At 30.6% G+C, this 18,806-nt stretch overlaps 2 protein-coding genes across 4 annotated transcripts in view; one reads left to right on the plus strand and one right to left on the minus strand.

Annotated features, from left to right (window-relative positions):
- LOC139528094 (shell matrix protein-like) overlaps nucleotides 1–11,015 on the plus strand; it is a 48,218-nt gene extending 37,203 nt beyond the window's left edge. For all 3 annotated transcript variants that reach the window (XM_071323919.1, XM_071323920.1, XM_071323921.1), the window contains 5 exons: nucleotides 751–897; nucleotides 1,823–2,181; nucleotides 4,796–4,886; nucleotides 9,607–9,683; nucleotides 10,235–11,015. In XM_071323919.1, coding sequence (XP_071180020.1) covers nucleotides 751–897; nucleotides 1,823–2,181; nucleotides 4,796–4,886; nucleotides 9,607–9,683; nucleotides 10,235–10,342 — 782 coding nt within the window. In that variant the 3' untranslated portion in view covers nucleotides 10,343–11,015. The remainder of the gene's footprint in view (nucleotides 1–750; nucleotides 898–1,822; nucleotides 2,182–4,795; nucleotides 4,887–9,606; nucleotides 9,684–10,234) is intronic.
- Nucleotides 11,016–11,468: 453 nt separating this feature from the next.
- Nucleotides 11,469–18,806, minus strand: part of LOC139528093 (uncharacterized) — a 30,718-nt gene continuing 23,380 nt past the window's right edge. Inside the window, exons 22-25 of the mRNA XM_071323918.1 lie at nucleotides 17,122–17,474; nucleotides 15,536–15,650; nucleotides 13,310–13,398; nucleotides 11,469–12,253 (exon numbers count right to left, since the gene is read on the minus strand). Of these exons, the coding sequence (XP_071180019.1) occupies nucleotides 12,194–12,253; nucleotides 13,310–13,398; nucleotides 15,536–15,650; nucleotides 17,122–17,474 (617 nt within the window). The 3' untranslated portion in view covers nucleotides 11,469–12,193. The remainder of the gene's footprint in view (nucleotides 12,254–13,309; nucleotides 13,399–15,535; nucleotides 15,651–17,121; nucleotides 17,475–18,806) is intronic.

Here is an 18,806-nt window from a genome sequence, read left to right on the forward strand (position 1 = left end):
CTCTTCTGTGTGCATTTCCAAAACTGAACACTGAAATAAAAAAATTACTAAGATATCCTCTTAACTGATCTTTTATTGTAGATAATTTTTTATATGTCATGTTTCTCTTTATTATAACATTTGCCAAAATACAAATTTTGTCGATGTCTTATTACTGGTCATTTTTGCAGTTTATAGTCATTCTTTTTCTAGTGTAGAATTTACAAAATAAACGAAAAAATAAGGATCGCCATCATAAAAGGAAAAACAACCTTTATAAGAAGTAGACTGACAGTATCGTCCATAAAATATATTTGCTGATCTTGTCCTACTACTTATTTTCACAGCATGTAATTTTACTTTATTTTCCATAGTTTTGGCTAAAATGAAAAATAACAGGCTCTAAAGAATCCAAGTCGCTCAACTTTATTGATTTGCATCTGCAGCGGAGTTGTTTTTATATTTAGTTTACTCTATTTACTATTTAATGCCGATCACTTACTCATCCATAAAAGGGGGACGAAAGATACCAGAGGGACAGTCAAATTCCTAAATCGAAAATACACTGACAACGCCATGGCTAAAAATGAAAAGGACAAACAGACAAACAATAGTACACATGACACAACATAGAAAACTAAAGAATAAACAACACGAACCCCACCAAAAACATAACCGTTTCGCCAAACTAAATATAAAATTTTTAAAACAAAAAAATATTTAGCTTACTATAGTATTTTGTCTTGAGAATAAACTGAAGTTTCCTTTCAGCTTGTTTAACGTCACCAGACGCCGACAGAAATTATTTCTCCCAATATATCCATGGATATGGAACAGTAAGACGACGTTGTCCAATTGGTACCCTTTACAATGACAGAGAATGTGGCTGTATTGATTTAGCACCTGTAACAAGTATTTGTAAGTATTGATGAGTTGTAATACATATAAATGAACTATATGATCAACCTAGAGAACGGCTAAATGTTATTGATAATTTGACTCGGTGAATTCGGATGACGGATGATACATACAAAGCAGGATGAGACGAGATACTTATCGTTTCAGCGCACCCGGTAGCGCTTCTTATGAAGTTTATTTAATTTATATAATTTTGTTTGTAAGCCTAGGTGTATCGATACGAGATTTGAACTTCAGTTAAATACTGTTGGCTTAATTTTTCCAGAGCATTTCCTTGTATTGATGCCGCCATTTGGCTCTATGACAGGTGTTATCACTGAAGAGAACTCACTTGCTGTTTGTTATCATTATTATTATATCGACATTGAATCAGTAATGCTCTGTTTTAATTTTTGCCAAAATAATGATGATATCCCGATGTATGTTTAAAAGCAAGTTGCATATGTCTGATATTGTTGTGTTGTAATATAATATAGAGATATGAATAAAAGGAGATGAGGCGTTTATTGAATGAGACATCATCAACCTAAAATAAATAGAACCAAAAAGACATATAGAAGTCACAGCGTAGACCTTGGCATATTGTATAGACATATCTTTTTGTAAACACGTTTTGTTGACCTCTAAAAGCGTCAGCTTATGTTGACCTCTAAAAGTGTCAGCTTATGTTGACCTCTAAAAGTGTCAGCTTATGTTGACCTCTAAAAATGTCAGCTTATGTTGACCTCTAAAAGTGTCAGCGTCAGCTTATGTTGACCTCTAAATGTGTCAGGTTATGTTGACCTCTAAAAGTGTCAGCTTATGTTGACCTCTAAAAGAGTCAGCTTATGTTGACATCGAGTTTCATTGACGTATTCCCACATCTCATTTAATAATTTTATATTTTGTTTGGTTTGAAATTCTTAAATCAGTTCTTCAATTTCAGATTGCAGACCAGAAATATATTTAGACTTTGATAGTAAACCAATTATAGATAATGGGGGCACAAACATTCCCATTGGTAATAATGGTCACGTGGATTCTGTTGCTAACGCCGGTAGATTTAACGGTATCGGACAGTTAACAATATGGATGTATTCAAACATTGACTTTGGACAAAAATTGACAATAAGTTTGCGTTTCTACGATTTCCCAGGAGGCCCGGATGAACAAGTATTAGTTTCTAATTGTATGGATAATGAATTAGGTGCTGTTGAAATTGCATTAGCGCCAAGAAATAAAGAAGTTATTTTTAGAGCAGATACAGTTGCTAGTGGACCTGCAGAAATCCGATTACCATATAAGGTAAGCAAGCAACAAGAAGTTAGGGTCTACATATATTGGCAACTATTTTTAACATTCAGTGAAAGTTGCCATTTATGGGATTCTAGGTAATAACAGAGGCAAATGTCAGGTTTGTTTTATGAAAATAATCTGAATAAGTGATCACACTAGAATTATGTAAAATAGCCTTAAAAGATGAAGGTTGCTTTTACTCAAATTTTAAATTAGAACGTTTATATATATTTATATTCATCATTATGCAAACTATTATAATAAAAAACGTAACCGAAATTAAAAAAAAAATGAATAAAGACCTTGAACATACAAGCAGACAGCCCTATCACCATATCAATGTCAAACAGTGCGAAATTGCGAGCACACCTGTTGTTAGCAATGTGTCCTCAGAAAATTTCCCAAAAGTAGTTTTCGTCGGATTGACATGTATAGTGTTTTGCTATTTGATTGGGGACTTTCCGTTTTAAATTTTTCTCAGAGCTCAGTATTTTTGTGATTTTACTTTTTATATGTTGAGAGTGTTTGTTCTCATGTTCCTGACATTTCCCACAACACATACTCAAACCCTAATTTTAGTAAAGCCTTTGTTTTAAGTCATTACCCTCCTAAATTTACAAGTTGTCGCATTTAAAACCTTAACCTTCTGACAATTACTAACATTTTCTTGTCAAATGTGTGCACTTCTGAAGCCTTTTTTTGTTAGGAAAAATGTAGTATTTTCCGAACAAATAGTTGAATAGGTTGTTTGATGTTTTTGTTGTTGTTTATACGAAGTCTATAGCTGTATTGTTTATATAGGGGTTTAAATTGAAATTTATAGAATAATAACATATGTTTTGTTGTTTTTTACGTAAATAACTTCTTGTTTATATGATAAGCCTGCATTGCTTTGTAAGTCATAAACAATGTACGATAACTATTGCTTTAGTCATGTTGGTATCAATCATTTGTGGGTTTTTATATGTAACGTTCAGAGGAATCATTCATGGTCCGGTTTTCGTAGTTTTAATGACTGTCACCACCAAAACCGCTTTAACGTATTTAAATCAACACGAAATAAGAGCAATCATGAATTCTTCCCACGGTGTTATAATCGTATCACTTGTATTTCTATTTGAATGATGTTATTTTAAATTTGTGATTTTACTGACTACCTCGGTAGCCAAAATTTAATTTCTGTCGCTTTTTAAGTTAACATTGTTTAACATTCTCAAAATAAGTCTACCCTGTTAATTTGTTTTGTTATCTTATAGATAATAAACCGTATGTGTTAAACTTGAAGTAAATTTTATTTGTAAATTGCTTTATTTTTATTTCAGTCTCATGGCCTATGAAACGTTTAAAAAAAGTATAACAATAATTCTAAACTCTTATGTAAATTCACAAAGAGGAAGTCCATAACAATTTACAAAATCAAACATTATTTATCAATTTAACAAGTGAAAACAACTACAGGGAGATTACTCTGTAAAATCAGCTAAACTTTTTAATTACACTGTGTTGTAACGGAATATTAAGCTTCCCAATGATCAAAATTAGTATTTGTCAAACTGCTATATAACCAGTGTAATTTTTCTGATGAAATATTTGGTTCCAATTTTTTGAAATTTTTATATTTTTGTCAAAGGGTCAAAGTAAATACTTTGTCAAAATTTTAAGAAAATTAAACGAGCCAAATTAATTTTAGTTTAAGTGTTAGGTACCGCCTTAAATTAAATAACTGTTTTTGTGATAAATGTCGTGCAGTTGAAGCATTGTTCTTGGTTACCCTTCACCAGAAACACTCAAACCAATACAATGAAAGCCAGATATATATAAGTACTTCAAAACTTATTGAACTTGTAATGGCAAAAAAAAAGAAAGAAGATATTAAGTATGTACTTAGGTGAGGTTTTGGAATTCGTGTAAAATTTTCGGACACCTTGGTTTTTTTCCATACAAAACAAGGTAAAATAGTTTGCCCCATAACACCTATTTATTTTTTCATATAAGACTAAATAGCTCATGAAAGGTCATTTACCAAAATTTTAGAAGATTCTTAATTTTCTTTCATTTGTTTTGGGACCCAAATGATACCAATGCAAACATAAGGTAAAAGTCCGAGTCAGCCTTTTCCCGCCATATTTTAAATCTCAAATATCTCGAAAAGGAATTCCATGACCTATCAACATTTTTAGCTTATTTTGATCCTTGAAGAATGCCCTACAAGCTAACAGTATCAATTTTAGATTCTTGATTTACTAATTTTCACCTAACCACACCTAATTCCTTAAGGTAGAAAAAAACTACACCATGGTCAAATGAAAAAGACAGACAAACAGACAATACTACACAGACGATTAAATTTGAGCTTCACTATACTCACAAAAACTCGGTGATTAACTCATCTGAACCCAAAGAGAAATGAATTCCGGTTTAACTAGCGATACTGGTTTGTAATTAACGGCAAGTTCACGTCTAAGTAAAATTTGCTCTCAACATATTATTCTTTGATACATACATTATTTAGCCTTACAATACATGTAGATCAGACATCCATGAATCAAATGGTATAGTTTACACAAAAATGTTTGAAGCTAAATACAATTAATTATTGTTTTTTTTTTTTTTATGTAAACAGGATAAAGCATGGAAAAATGTAACATACGTATATGATGGAACAGCATTAAGGGCAAAGGTTGATGATGAAGAGCAGGCTGTTGCAATGAAAGGTAAAATCAAAGTTTTATATTGTGTATAGAAATTATTAAGATTCTGTAGCAGATTAAAGAACTTAGTTCCAGTTTTATATATGATGAAATAAGTCAAATCACATCAAAGTTTGAAGATGTCACTGTGTCACAGTGTACCTCGTGTAATATATCGACTAATCTTTATCTCTTCAATGTCAATATCAAACTTATCTGATAGTTAGCAAATATCACGAGACACTGTTTTGTTTTGTATTCAATATATCTAAATAGGGTCTTATCATTATGTCATTATGCTAAATTTCTTTATAATTTGTGTTATCTTTAAATGAAATCCAACATCAACTGCTTAATTTTCTATGGGTACAACTCTGTGTAGATGGATTTACATCATATACAGTAAACTTTCTATACACTAAATAATCGCACACACGATTTTTCTTGAGGTGGCCGTAGTCGAACTGGTGACCAGTAGATTATATATCCTTGTTAATACACTCAATGTCGCTATGAAAACAAAGAAAGCAAAGACTTAGGTTGCTGATTAAAGCATTCGGTGAAAATTTGAAATACTCTACCGAATCGATTTCCAGTCTACAGTTGGATATATTTATTGCGTACTGTGATGCTTTGCATGACATTTCTGTTTAACGAGAATAGTATTTCAAAAGAACACAATTCTTGTAAGTGATTGTCAATGCCGTTGTAAATTTTCGGCCATGTCATATAACGTTGCTTTTTTGATAGTTAGCCATCACTTGACCTTTTTCTGTGTTTTAGGGTGTTAACTTTGATCTTATTATCAACAAAACACCAAAGGGTGTGAGATTGAATATGTGCACATTTATATGCAGACCAATACATTTTCAATAACAAGCAAAAAGCTGATGTTTTTAAATCTTTATATCATAATAAAAGATTAACTGTTTTTCCAAATTTTGCATATTTCGGAATAATTTGATGTTCTACCCAATGAATAGATTATAGATGAATGTTGCAAAACATTTTTGAATTGTATGTCCTCTATGCTCGTCAACTTTCATTGACCTTTTTCAATTTGAGTGTCACTTATTAATTAAGCGAAGACAAAACGGGCGTCTAGCGTGCATGGTATCGATAATGAGTAAACGATGATAACACATATTCTAAAGATTAAAAAACCATTTATGAACATTGCTTTAAAATATGAAGCAAACTTTATGTCGATAGAAGGCAACAATAATTACTATGTTATATGCTAATGTACTTCAATTATAACAACTTTACCGCCCATCCTCCAATATAATGGTTATACAGCAACCATCAATCAGTAAACCAATCTTATAAAACAGTGGTATAACACCTGAACATTATATAAACTAAAATTATCAAAATGGACCCTAGTTGCCATAGGTTTAAAGTTTTTGGAATATTTCGATTTTAAGACGTTTTTTTTATTGTTATTTACTTTATAGCCATGAGGTACTACGTTTAGATAGAATTATTTTTTCAATAAAACAATAGTAGGAATTAAACAAAAATGACAAAAAAAAAAGAAAAAATATATTATTAAATGAAAATTAAATCTATCGCATACAAGATTGTGTAACATTGAAAATCAATCTAACTAAGAAAATACTAATCGAGATCATTCTTGATGTAACGGAAAACAAGAGGAAACATAAATAACAATTCCCATGGTATACTAACTTGTCCTACCTATAAACCATCTCTAATGAAGCATAATGTGACAATTCATGTAAACTGTCGCTATATCATCCATCTTTATTCGACATTATAAGGTTTAAAGCTACATAATGGAATGTAATTAGATAGTCTAATACTTTTTTGTTTTTTTTACTATCATATCATGTATTACATTATAACATTAGTCAAGAATTTCGTTAGATGTTATCGAACTTTTCGCATTTTGGCCTTCTTACTATTTTGGTCTTATGTAGACCAAACACGCGTCTAACTTATAAGCCTGGTACATTTGACAACTATTAACAAACAAACAAAACACAATATCAAAATACTCAGAATTAATAACTAGGATTATGATATAGTAAGAAAACGCCTTCCCTTTTATCTTATCTTAGTTAAAAGTAAAAATAACTAAAATACCAAACTCCGAGGAAAACTCAGAACGAAAATTTTCTAGTCAAATCGCAAAATCAAAAGCTCTAAGACATCAAACGAACGGATAAAAACTGTCATATTCCTATCTAGGCATTTATGAAAATTGAAAATAGTTGATTATACAAGGATCTTTTAGCTTAAAACACCTGGTTTAATCCACTATTTTTTACTTTAAAAAAAATATGCAACTGTCATACAATTGAGCTATCCTCACAATTGTTAGTAGACAGTTGCATTAAATTCCATTACATTTACAAAAATTGTGCGAACAAACAAATAGACATAAAAGGTACACATGTTAAAAATAGGGGTACAACAGTCAATATTTAATAACTTATTCGATTCGTGTTTCAAGTTTTTCTAGGATCTCTGAGTTAAATAAAGGCACCAAAAAATATAAAAGGTGTATGACAGTACTAAATGAGCAAGGTTCATTCATTAAAAAACATTTAACAGACTGACATACTAATTTTTATTTGATCTCTTGATCTTAAACTTAGAAATGATTATCTATTCGTTGTCATGATCTATCAAATTGACTTTTAAACATGTATTTTAAAACAGACATCATTTGCAAATGGACTTTTCAAATTTCAAATACACTTATAAAAGAGCAAAAACTATTTTTGGTGCTTTTGACACTTATGATTGCATGCTACGCCCGTCGCGTTTTCTAAGAATAAAATTCGATAACTTCTCAATGTCATATCAGAAATTTATAAAAATCCAAAGACATGTCAACTTGATAGATATAAATCAGTCACCAAAGTTTAATGAAAACTAGCACTTTGGGAATATTGTCCGAAAACTTGAAAATCACCCAATCGAATTGGAACTTACAGTAATAGATACGAACAATTCACCAAAATGTTAGGAAAACTGCCCAAAGCATTTTTGAGTTAATGTCCGAAAACTGGGAAATCTTGTTTCTTGTAATGAATAAAACCCCATAACTTGGAAACGTAAAATCTAAAATTTGTAAAAATTCAAAGGATGCTCATGTCAATATATATAAACAATTCATTATAGTTTCTTGCAAATTGGTGAAAGCGTATTTTGAGTTATTCTCAGAAAACTGGAAAATCCCTCTTTTTGTAATGAATATAAGCACAAAATCGAAAACATAAAAATCTAAAATTTATAAAAAACGAAAAGGAGCTATTGTCAATAGATATAAACAATTTGAACGGTTTTACACTAGTATATTTTGGGGGCACTTTATAGCTTGCTGTTTGGTGTGAACCAAAGATCCATGTTGAAGACCGTACTTTGACCTATAATGGTTTACTTTTATAAATTGTGAATTGGATGGAGAGTTGTCTCATTGGCAGTCATACATCATCTTCTTATATCTAAATAAAAAACATATAATCTTCGTTTTGTTCTCTTGAAAAGTTTTAATTTTAAAATAAAATAAAAAATGCTTCCCTTATTGACTTTTTCTGTGTTTTTTAATCAATGTCATTCACCTCCAAAACTTGAAATTTAATCAACAACTTTTACAATATTTAATAAAAATATGAATATCAGTTTGAACTCAAATATGAAGATTTATTATTGAGTTACTTAAATTAACATACAAAAACAGAAATGACATATTACAATTATCTATTTTCTCTCTTATTGCTACATTATTTAAAAATAAAAATAAGGTATTGATACATACTAAATCCATTAAAATAGTTCTGGATTATTTTGGTTTGTATGTGATTTAGTATACCTGTTGAAAGAATTCTTGTGAACTTATTGTATGGTGTGAGTGCAAGACATAATTCAAAAGGGCATTTGTGCGTGATCCAATCTTTTATATATATATATATAGGTCTTTGGTCTGTTTATATTGCAAGTGAAAGTTATCTCTTTCGACGTGTGATGATAATGGCAATCACTTCTGTTTTGCCAGTAAAAATCACATTAGCTTTTCTTGTATCTCTTTTTGTCTCATTGACAAATAATTTTTCTCATTATTCATAATGATATTTCTATCCAAGTAAATTCTGAGATACATGAATAATGTTATAATTTTGTTTTGGATACTGATTTTATCCATAAGAATATCAAGCGAGCCCGCTAGGCCGAGCTGATATTTGAACTGATGAAGTCATGTATAACAAAAATGCCATTATCCTTGTTATCGACAATTTGTCTTAACTATATATTTTTGTTCAGAATATGATGTAAAATCAAAAAATACATAAAACTACTTTTACGTAAAACGCAAAACGATGGGATCTTTATTCGGTTGTATGAATGAAGTCGCGTGCATTTTATTAACAATTAAAGCGGATTAACATGTACACATGACCTTGCTGCTTTGATAAATTTCGTCATTGTCGTTTATGTTGGATTATCAAGACTGGTCAATGCTATTAAAACTTTAGGCAGTAACATCAAAGTGGATGTACAAATTACCGATTAATACAAATATTTTGCTGGTTCTTTGAATATGTATTCAACACAATAAAACGAGAATATTATTCGTCTCTTTGTATTACAACTGTTAGAAAATCTGAATGTTTGTGTTGAGTGTCATTTCTTGTTTTTGTGTATATTTCATGCTACAAATGATCTAATAATCACTTATATCTATAGTATTATCAAATGTTTGCTTGTCTTGCAGGACATTTAGATACACGAGCAGGGGGATTTGAGATAGGGATGTGTAATAGACGTGGATATGTTGGATATATTGATGATGTAAGTTTGTACTCATAACATTTTAGAATCTGAAGGTTTATATTATTTCTAACATCTTGTAAACTCTTTTATTTGGCGGACTACATCTTTGGAATTACATGAAGTAGCTAGGCCGTACTGCAACGTGGAGAAGTATTCTCCGGTCTTTCAGAGCAGTTAATATACTTTGTATAGAAAAGGTCTTTGTTTAAATGACAAAATTTGCATTGCACATAGTAATTGTGATAGGAATGACATTTTTGTTAACTTGATCTCATCCTAGGGTACAAAATTAATGAAATTTTATCGTTATCGTTTTTAAAATTCATATATACACGCTTTCCTAATGCAAAAAACTCCATAACCATTAGTTTTTTTTTTTTTTGTTTTTTTTTGGGGGGGGGGGGGGTCATTATCTGTTTTAATTGAGAAAATTTTTGTTCATAATCTGTTTTAATTGTTTTGTTGTTCTATTGTTTGAATCGTTCGTTTTTGTGTTTGTAAACTTTCCCGCATTTACATTTTTTATTCTTCTTGAAAATTGCTTACTAAACATATTTCTTTTTTTGCAGTTGAAGGTCCATCGTTGTGTTAATATAGACTATGTTATTGGAAATGGAAAAGGACCACTTAGTCCTTATGATGCTAGAGACTCTAACCTAGATATTGGTGGACCTTGAAAGTTACTTCACAACTAAAACATTTTGATATTTTTTTCTGTAAATCTTATTTTGAAAATAACATGTACGTTTCTCTGCTAGGTCTGTTTGCGAGACAACTTGAGTTTTGAAATTTTATTTCAACGGAACTATGGAATTAATACAACTTATTTAGATGTGACCAATACAGGAGTTGAACACAAGAAAAATTAAATAAAAAAGAAAAAGAGGATAAACGAGGAAAACTTTCAACTTGGTTTATACTGTTTCACATTGGTATAGGAATAAACTCTGTTATTTCCAAAATTCAATTTACAGCCGCAGCAGTTCTTTGTCTTTTTGTTGAAGTTCGTCAGAATTTGTAACAATGTTCAATTACCTACCCAAAGGATCAATTACATGGGCGATGCAGGTGAGCAATGAAAACATTTAAATGGAAGGGATAAAAGCAGACAAACACTAACCAACGGAGCAATGCAGTGTTTAATGACACCAGTTATATTATTTTCAATTTTATCTTTCTTTGGTACCAAAAGTACTTTTGAATTGACTTACAAAACATGTAAAAGATATAAAGCAAATTAAATTTATAGATTTTTTTTAGAAAAACAAAGAGTAAGATGTCATATTAGTTTAATACCAATGTTTCTTGTGATTTCATGTACAAAAATAATAAAATCCGTTTACATATGAATATATATCATTATGATCAAAATTATTTTGAACATATAATACCTAGTGCATACCAATTTTGTATTTTGTAGAAATGTTAGTACAGCTTTACAATGTTTATCAATATAACAAGTCACTGAATCATTGTTTTTGTTTTGAGAAGTATAAACATAGTTACCGTAAATTGAAAATAATAATAATATATCAATTAAATTTTAATATTTATCGGTAGTTGCATGTAATCTTGTTTTTATTCCGAATATATTTTACCGAAAAATATAATCAAACCATTATTTGAAAGATGTAATACCAGTGGTGAATAAAGTGTAAATGAATTAATAACATTTATAAAACAAAAAAGGAACGACGACATAAAACAATACATATTTTTAGTAAAAGGCAAAAAAAAAACCAGTAATCTCAAACGAAACACAAAAATACATAGAAAAGTGTAAAAAAAAATGTGTGACCTAAAGTTATTACGATGAGTTTGTAGTTGCCACAGAGAAAACGAATAACAAAATAAAAAGAATAAAACAAGTATGGTAAAAACAATAATTGTTTGAAGTTATATTTATATCATATTATGCAAGTCTTTGACAAAAGACATACTAATTGTAAGTTCCTGTGTCCTACGAGTTTTACAACAAACTTGTATTTACAATCAAAATCTGTAGACAATAGAAAGACAATATATATACAATTATATTTTTGATCACCGAGAGCAAAACAAACCGGTTGTTTTGAGCATTATTTACATACATGTAAAATGAAATTCTAAATTAGGATTTTGCATAGTATTTTATGAGAGAGATTTGATATTAAATGCTGCAATATCTACAAAACTTGTTCTTAATTGAATTTCAATCTACTTTTTTCAATTATTATTATCGTTAAAAAAACATAAACAAATACTAACCATGCAAGTATTTCATACATTCGACATTTCTGAACAAAAAAAAATGTATATGAATTTGTGTTTGCAGTTAACATTCAGGTCTGATATGATTCTGAATTAGCGAACTAAAAGTTAAATATACATTTATTTCAACTGTGTAAATACTTGAAAAATATGACATGACACGTGTGTATGTAGGATTCCAAGATGAGAAAGAAAACAATCATGAAATATAGATCTTGAAAGTGTAAACACTTATATGTGCCTGTATACTGTTGATAAAATGCTTGGTTGGCAGATATTTAATTGAATAAGTATTCCATACTGGCTGGAATGTTGTCGCATCCGTTCCAGACTTTCCACTGAAATATATATAAGATTTATCAAAATACATATAGGATGTGTTGTCTCCTTGAAAGATACCCCATTTTCATTCTTAATTTTATATAGAAAATTGTTAAAATATCCAGATAAAAAAGCTATCAAAAAGTAGAATGTGTGTAAAGATATGAGTTAAATGACTTCTAAAGAACAAATGTTGCTTTATACTGACTAAAACAAATGGTTAAATGGTCAAGTGTCGAAAAAGGTTTTTTAGGTGAAGTAGCTAAGGTACTAATCCCTACGTGGAAATTTTATGCTTTACGATATCAGATAGAATCAGGGACAAAAACTATAAAAAGAAATGCAATGAATATTTTTCTTGTGAAATTTACCACGTTACAGGGTGCAAATAAAGATACACGTTCAGCATACCCTTCTACTAAAGTTACACATAGTCTTTGTTTGGAACGTGTGGTTCTTTGGTTTTTGCCAGATTCGACTAAGGTTATCGAATCTAATACTGTGGATTTCTGATTGAGTGTATTGTTTGAGGGGTATTGCTATCTTATCTTGTTATTATGCTATGTTGTTAAACTATGGCATCTGTTTAAGAGCAGAATTTAGGGCTCACAAGTATATACAGCTCCGGCACAGTATGTGTATGTGCATGATCAACATTAAGAATCTATAATATAATGGTTTCTGCAGATTTCTGTCACTCATATTTGTTTTTTATTTTCTATAAATTTTTCATTCGAACATTTTAGTAGGATTTTAAACCCCTAACGTTTATTGTCATAGCAAAATTTGACACAATAAGACCCTTCAACGTTGTAGACCTTGTAAATTGATTTGAGTGCCACAAATGAGTCTGATGAAGACGAAACATGCGTTCTCTCATCTTCCATAGAAGGTTCATAATTATTTCAAACTAGCATGTTCTTGTCTGTATATGCACGTCTCAACGCGAAATAGACTTTATGCGCTGATGTGACGTAAAACAAACACTAATCAAAAGTGTAATCACGTTAATTTTTACATTCACATTTTCACAAAGATAGTTAATCAATATTTACAAAAATAACTTTACTTACGTCATAAATATCGCCTACAAATGGTCCATTTCCACCAAAGGGTTGTCCAACATTTAATGCTCCATTACATGCAAGGAAATCTTTTGGAGCTATAATAAAATTAATCGTGTATTAGTATGATCATATAGAAATTATAAAAAAAATTGTCATTGGCGTCTCTAAATTTTCTTCAATCTGTTCAAAGGAGGGGCGAAAGATACCAGAGACACAGATAGAAAACAAACTGACAACGCAATTGGCCAAAAAAAGGAACCAGACAAATAATAGTACACACGACGGAACACAAAAATCTTAAGACGTAAGCAATATCGGTGTGACCAACGTCATTGATTTAAATAGGTTGACGTGAAATAAGGTAGTGTTTTTCATTCAATAATCACTGAAGGGACATTACTAATCGATATGTGTATCCAAATCAGTAAACTGATACCGGTAATACAATTTCAGTTTAACATTTTATGTATACTATAACACACCCGCGAAATCGCGGGCATTCAGAGCGTGATTGAAAGTATGTAAAGAATTTTGTAAAAGATGTAATAAGTGGAGAATTTCAGGAAAAGTATCAAAAGTCATAGGTATTTGGGGACAGGAAAATGTTTTTTTTATCCCTCCTTTATTTCCAAAATTCCCCTTTTTTGTTTTCTATTAATTTCAATATGAACATACATTTAGTATATCATGAATATTCAAGTCAGGAGCCTGTAATTCAGTGGTTGCCGTTTGTTTATGTGTTACATATTTTTTTCGTTCATTTTTGTACATAAATGATGCCGTTAGTTTTGTCGTTTGAATTGTTCTACATTGCATTTCGGGGCATTCTATAGCTGCCTATGCGGTATGGGCTTTGCTCATTGTTTGTTGAAGGCCGTACGGTGACCTATAGTTATTAATTTCTATGTCATTTTAGTCTCTTGTGGAGAGTTGTCTCATTGGCAATCATAACACATCTTCTGTTTTTTGTAATCAATGAATTTTTGTAAAAGATTTAATTAATGGAGAATTTCAGAAAAGGTGTCATAAGTCATTGGTGCTTTGGGACAGGATAATTTTTTTTCTAGCCTAGCTCCTCCTTTATTTTTCCAAAATTCCATTTTTTTAAAATTTCTATAAATATTAATAACACATGCATAATTTTAGCGCTGAACTGTATATTATGAACATTCATTACTATAAATAAAGTGTATTTGCTTTTTACTTTCAACTCTCGGTTTACTAATCGATCCACGGCGGTCATTGCTATATTATACAGACTCGCTCTATTTAATAAACTCTGTGACAGCCGTGGATAATAAACTTTAAAATGATAGCAGATAGAAAATACACCTTATTCGTAGTATATGTATGTTCAAAGAATACAGAAAAACGCAAACCGGAAGTCTAATATGACTTAAAATTTTGCCTAATGACGGAATCAATATATGGATGCCTTTTTTTCTCGTTTTTCTCCCAAAATAACTCAATCTGAATAATTATAAAAACGGATGACAAATGCGACTATGCACTGTACCTATCGGACACAGAGGCATGATGATTACTTTATTGTGGAAGGAAGAGAAGCGACACACAACATGATGTCTTCTCGTTTAATAGTATAGATACAGTCGTTACAATGTCCATGTAAACTCATTTACGTTTGAAACATTCATTACTATTAGACCGTTAGTTTTCTCGTTTGAATTGTTTTACATTTGTCATTTCGGGGCCTAGTCTAGCTGACTATGGGTTATCATGTTTGTTTATCGTTGAAGACCATACGGTGACCTGTAGTTGTTAATTTCTGTGTCATTTGGTCTCTTTTGAAGAGTTGTCTCATTGGTAACCATACCAAATCTTTATAATTACGTAAGATAAATACTATACCAATATGTCTTATTATCGAAAACATCGTGAACATGCATGCAATGTTTCAAATTTTTCGAATCTAATGTTCAATAGTTGTCGTTTGTTGATGTGGTTCCTAAGAGTTTTTCGTTTCTTGTTTTTTTATATAGATTAGACAGTTGTTTTTTTTTCGTTTGAATGTTTTTACACTGGCCCTTTTGGGGCCTTTAATAGCTTGATTTTTGGTGTGAGCCAAGGCTCCGTGTTGAAGACCGTACTTTGACCTATAATTGTTTTCTTTTACAAATTGTGACTTGGATTGATAGTTGTCTCATTGGCACTCATACATCATCTTCTTATATCTGATTCAGTGATGACGGTATACTATTCATTTTATCTTACCATTACTGAAAGCTACTTGTTGAAGATCAGTTTCTGCTGCACTTAATGTCACTTCAACCGCCACCATTTCTCTGTTGAAACCTAATGTTATAGTAACTTCTTGGTTGTTATAAATCTGAAATTGAAACAAAAAACCCATTAAGACACATGTAAAAGGTAGAAAGGTAAGGCCATATTAAGAATATGTATGTTTTCCCTATCATTACATATCCAGAAAAGAGCTGCCTACTAAAAATCATTTATTGTCCTGATTTGAAATTTTATCATTAATCAAATAGGCATGAAGACTGAAAAACATATCACACTTTAATGTCTCTGCCGACAAAATAAGAAGAGAATGCCTGCCTACCTTCCAACTGTCTCTATCTCTACGTAGGGTTTGGGCAAACCAATTTTTTTTTAAGTGTGCCCCCATAATTCTGTATTTTGTATAAGAATGATGAACATACAAGTGCCAGTAGTAACAGAAAGGCATTTAATGTTGATTTACATGCCAAAACAGGACAAATACCAGACTGAATTGTTATTGTGAGACGAAAACAGCAATAACAGCGTTGCTTCTGTGCATAAACTGATTTTGTGTCATGAATGAAAAACTCATATCCTTTCTTTTCTGTTATAGTCTAAACTTCAAACTTTTAATGAAATAAAATAGGTGGTCTTAAATTTTTCACACTTCTAATGAATCAAAATAGGTTGTTTTACATTTTTCACACTTCTAATGAATTAAAAAAGGTAGTTTTACATTTTTTATATAAGTAGATAAAAAACATTTTTTTTTATCACAAAGCATATCAAACATACAGGTTTGACAGCAGTAATGCATACGTAACTGACAAAAAAAGAAGAAAATTGTATTATATAAATATGAATAAAAGAGATGATATAATGTGTAAACGTCTCTGACATATCGAACCAACAAAGCAAATAAACTCAGAGACAATATATTGAAATCAAGAAACAAAATTGAATTGATTAACAAGTAAACATAATTAAGCTTGACCAACATATGGAATAATTTGAAATTTTGTAAACATTTTACCTTGATATTTTCGTTAATGTCGTCGGTTGCTACCTTTAATGTTTGCTTTCGTTTATTCTTTCAAACACATTTCAGGTCGTTGGTTTTCTAGTTTGAATTGTTTTAATATTGTCATATCGGGCCACCTTGTTGAAGCCATACGGTGACCTACAAATTGCTTACAGTGTCGGAGTTGTCTGTTTTCTCCTAATATCGTTATGTCACCTAACATTGATATATATATACTCGGGATTAAATGATAAATGATATTCTAATTTTAACGTAACATTTTTAAGACTTAAAATGACATTAGTAGTCTCCCTTGTATTTGTTAACATCATACTATTGTTAATGTCAATCAATTGTTTTATATATATACAAGTCACATTACCTGAAGATCTGCGAAAGCAGTGAAAGTACTAGTAAAAAAGTGATGCATTGAAACCGTTATTTTCTTATATGTTACTTGGGTTGATGCTTAGACGAGTTGTATATATATATAACATTGAAAATAACATTGTGTCAATTTGTTAGTTACAATTTAGAAGGTAAAAACAATACTTACATCATATTTATCATTAGAGACAGTTATTGCCCTGAAGTCACTTATCATCACTTTTGTTATAAGCTTATTCTTTGTGTTAGTTCTTTCTGCGTACATTTCAATAGATGCCATTGGATTTCCTGAACAACTCTTCAATAAAGAGTTGCTCCCAAAACTAAATGATGTATCCATTTTAAGTTTAAGTTTGGCAATAAATATTGGCAATATATTGTTGTTTAGTTGTGGATTGGCAATAAATGAGAGTCCACCAAAGTAGCCTTTACCGTTCGCCACTTGGACATTGTCTTGTCCTTGAAGTTGTGGGTTAGTGCTTAATATTGTTGAGAAATCCAGATGGATGCTTGGAATACATTCTAAAAAAATATATAAATATTATCTTTAAATAGCATGTTGTCGATTAGAACAAAGAAAAATTTTATAAAATAATAGAACATCACAAAACAATTAATACTGGTTTATTTTTATATATTGTGACTTGGTTGGAGAGTTGTATCATTGGCACTAATACCACATCTTCCTAAATCTAATAACTTTGAATTGGGAAAACATTCTAGCCACAAATTGGTGGATGTCAGCAAATGTCAGAGTTCACACCTTAATTATTCAATGGGTAGAACTTGTGATTACGACACGCATGTTATATAATGAAATAAATCTAATAGGCAAAACGAGTTTAATTGTAATCTACATCTAACAAATGATACCCAGCTGTATGTATTTAACAAACAGATAAGCAATAGTTGAATGATATAAAAACGTAGCACACAGTGTAGCAAGCTAACACTAAATAAACTCATCATAGATACCAGGATTAAATTTTGTATTTACGCCAGAAGCGCGTTTCGTCTGCAAAAGACTCATCAGTGACGCTCGAATCCAAAAAAGTAATAATGGCCAAATAAAGTTGAAGAACATTGAAAGTTTTGCCAAATACAGCTAATTTAATGTTGATTCTGAATTTCAGAAAGTGATAATTCAGTTTTTAAATGTTGGATGATAATTTATTTTGGCCATTTTGTGAATGAAAATAAATTAAGTAAATGGTCAGCAGGGATGACCGACCAATCTGAAAATGCCTTACAAAGTATAATATGCTCACACAAGAAGTGACATAAAATTTTAGGATTTGATTTAAAGTCCTTGAGAAAATTTGACAAAATATTTTCTGATCGTCGGACGGTGGGGCGTAAACCAGATCCCCGTCCTTTGCAGTTGGTAAATAATAAAACCTATCCGAAGAGTAAAACGGTGACGATTTAATATTACGAACAACAGACAGTGAGCTCTCCAAAGTTTGCAGCTCATGTTATGTATGGGTAAACTAAAGATAACACCAAAGTAATTGAAAGTAAAAGAAAACAAATGATAACATATCGCCACCATTAAGATGAAAGCAAAATAAAACAGCCGTGCTAGGTTTCAACATTTACTAAAAAGGCCTAATAAAAAATATATGTGTTACCTATTTCCCTACCTATCCTATATTTTAAGCTTCGAAATAGCCTTCCTTAATTTTTCACTAAGCACTGTTAAAGTCAGAATTTCTCTCCCATAGACTCAATGAAAAAAAGAATTGTAAAATAAAAAAAATATCCTCCCCACCTTATTTTTTCAAAGATGCAATAGGAAACACACCTAGTATTTTATTTGGCCTAAGTAATACTTTGTCATTTCATACTGCCCAT

This window comes from Mytilus edulis, chromosome 6 (assembly GCF_963676685.1).
Source record: "Mytilus edulis chromosome 6, xbMytEdul2.2, whole genome shotgun sequence".
NCBI classification, from domain to species: Eukaryota; Metazoa; Mollusca; class Bivalvia; order Mytilida; family Mytilidae; genus Mytilus; species Mytilus edulis.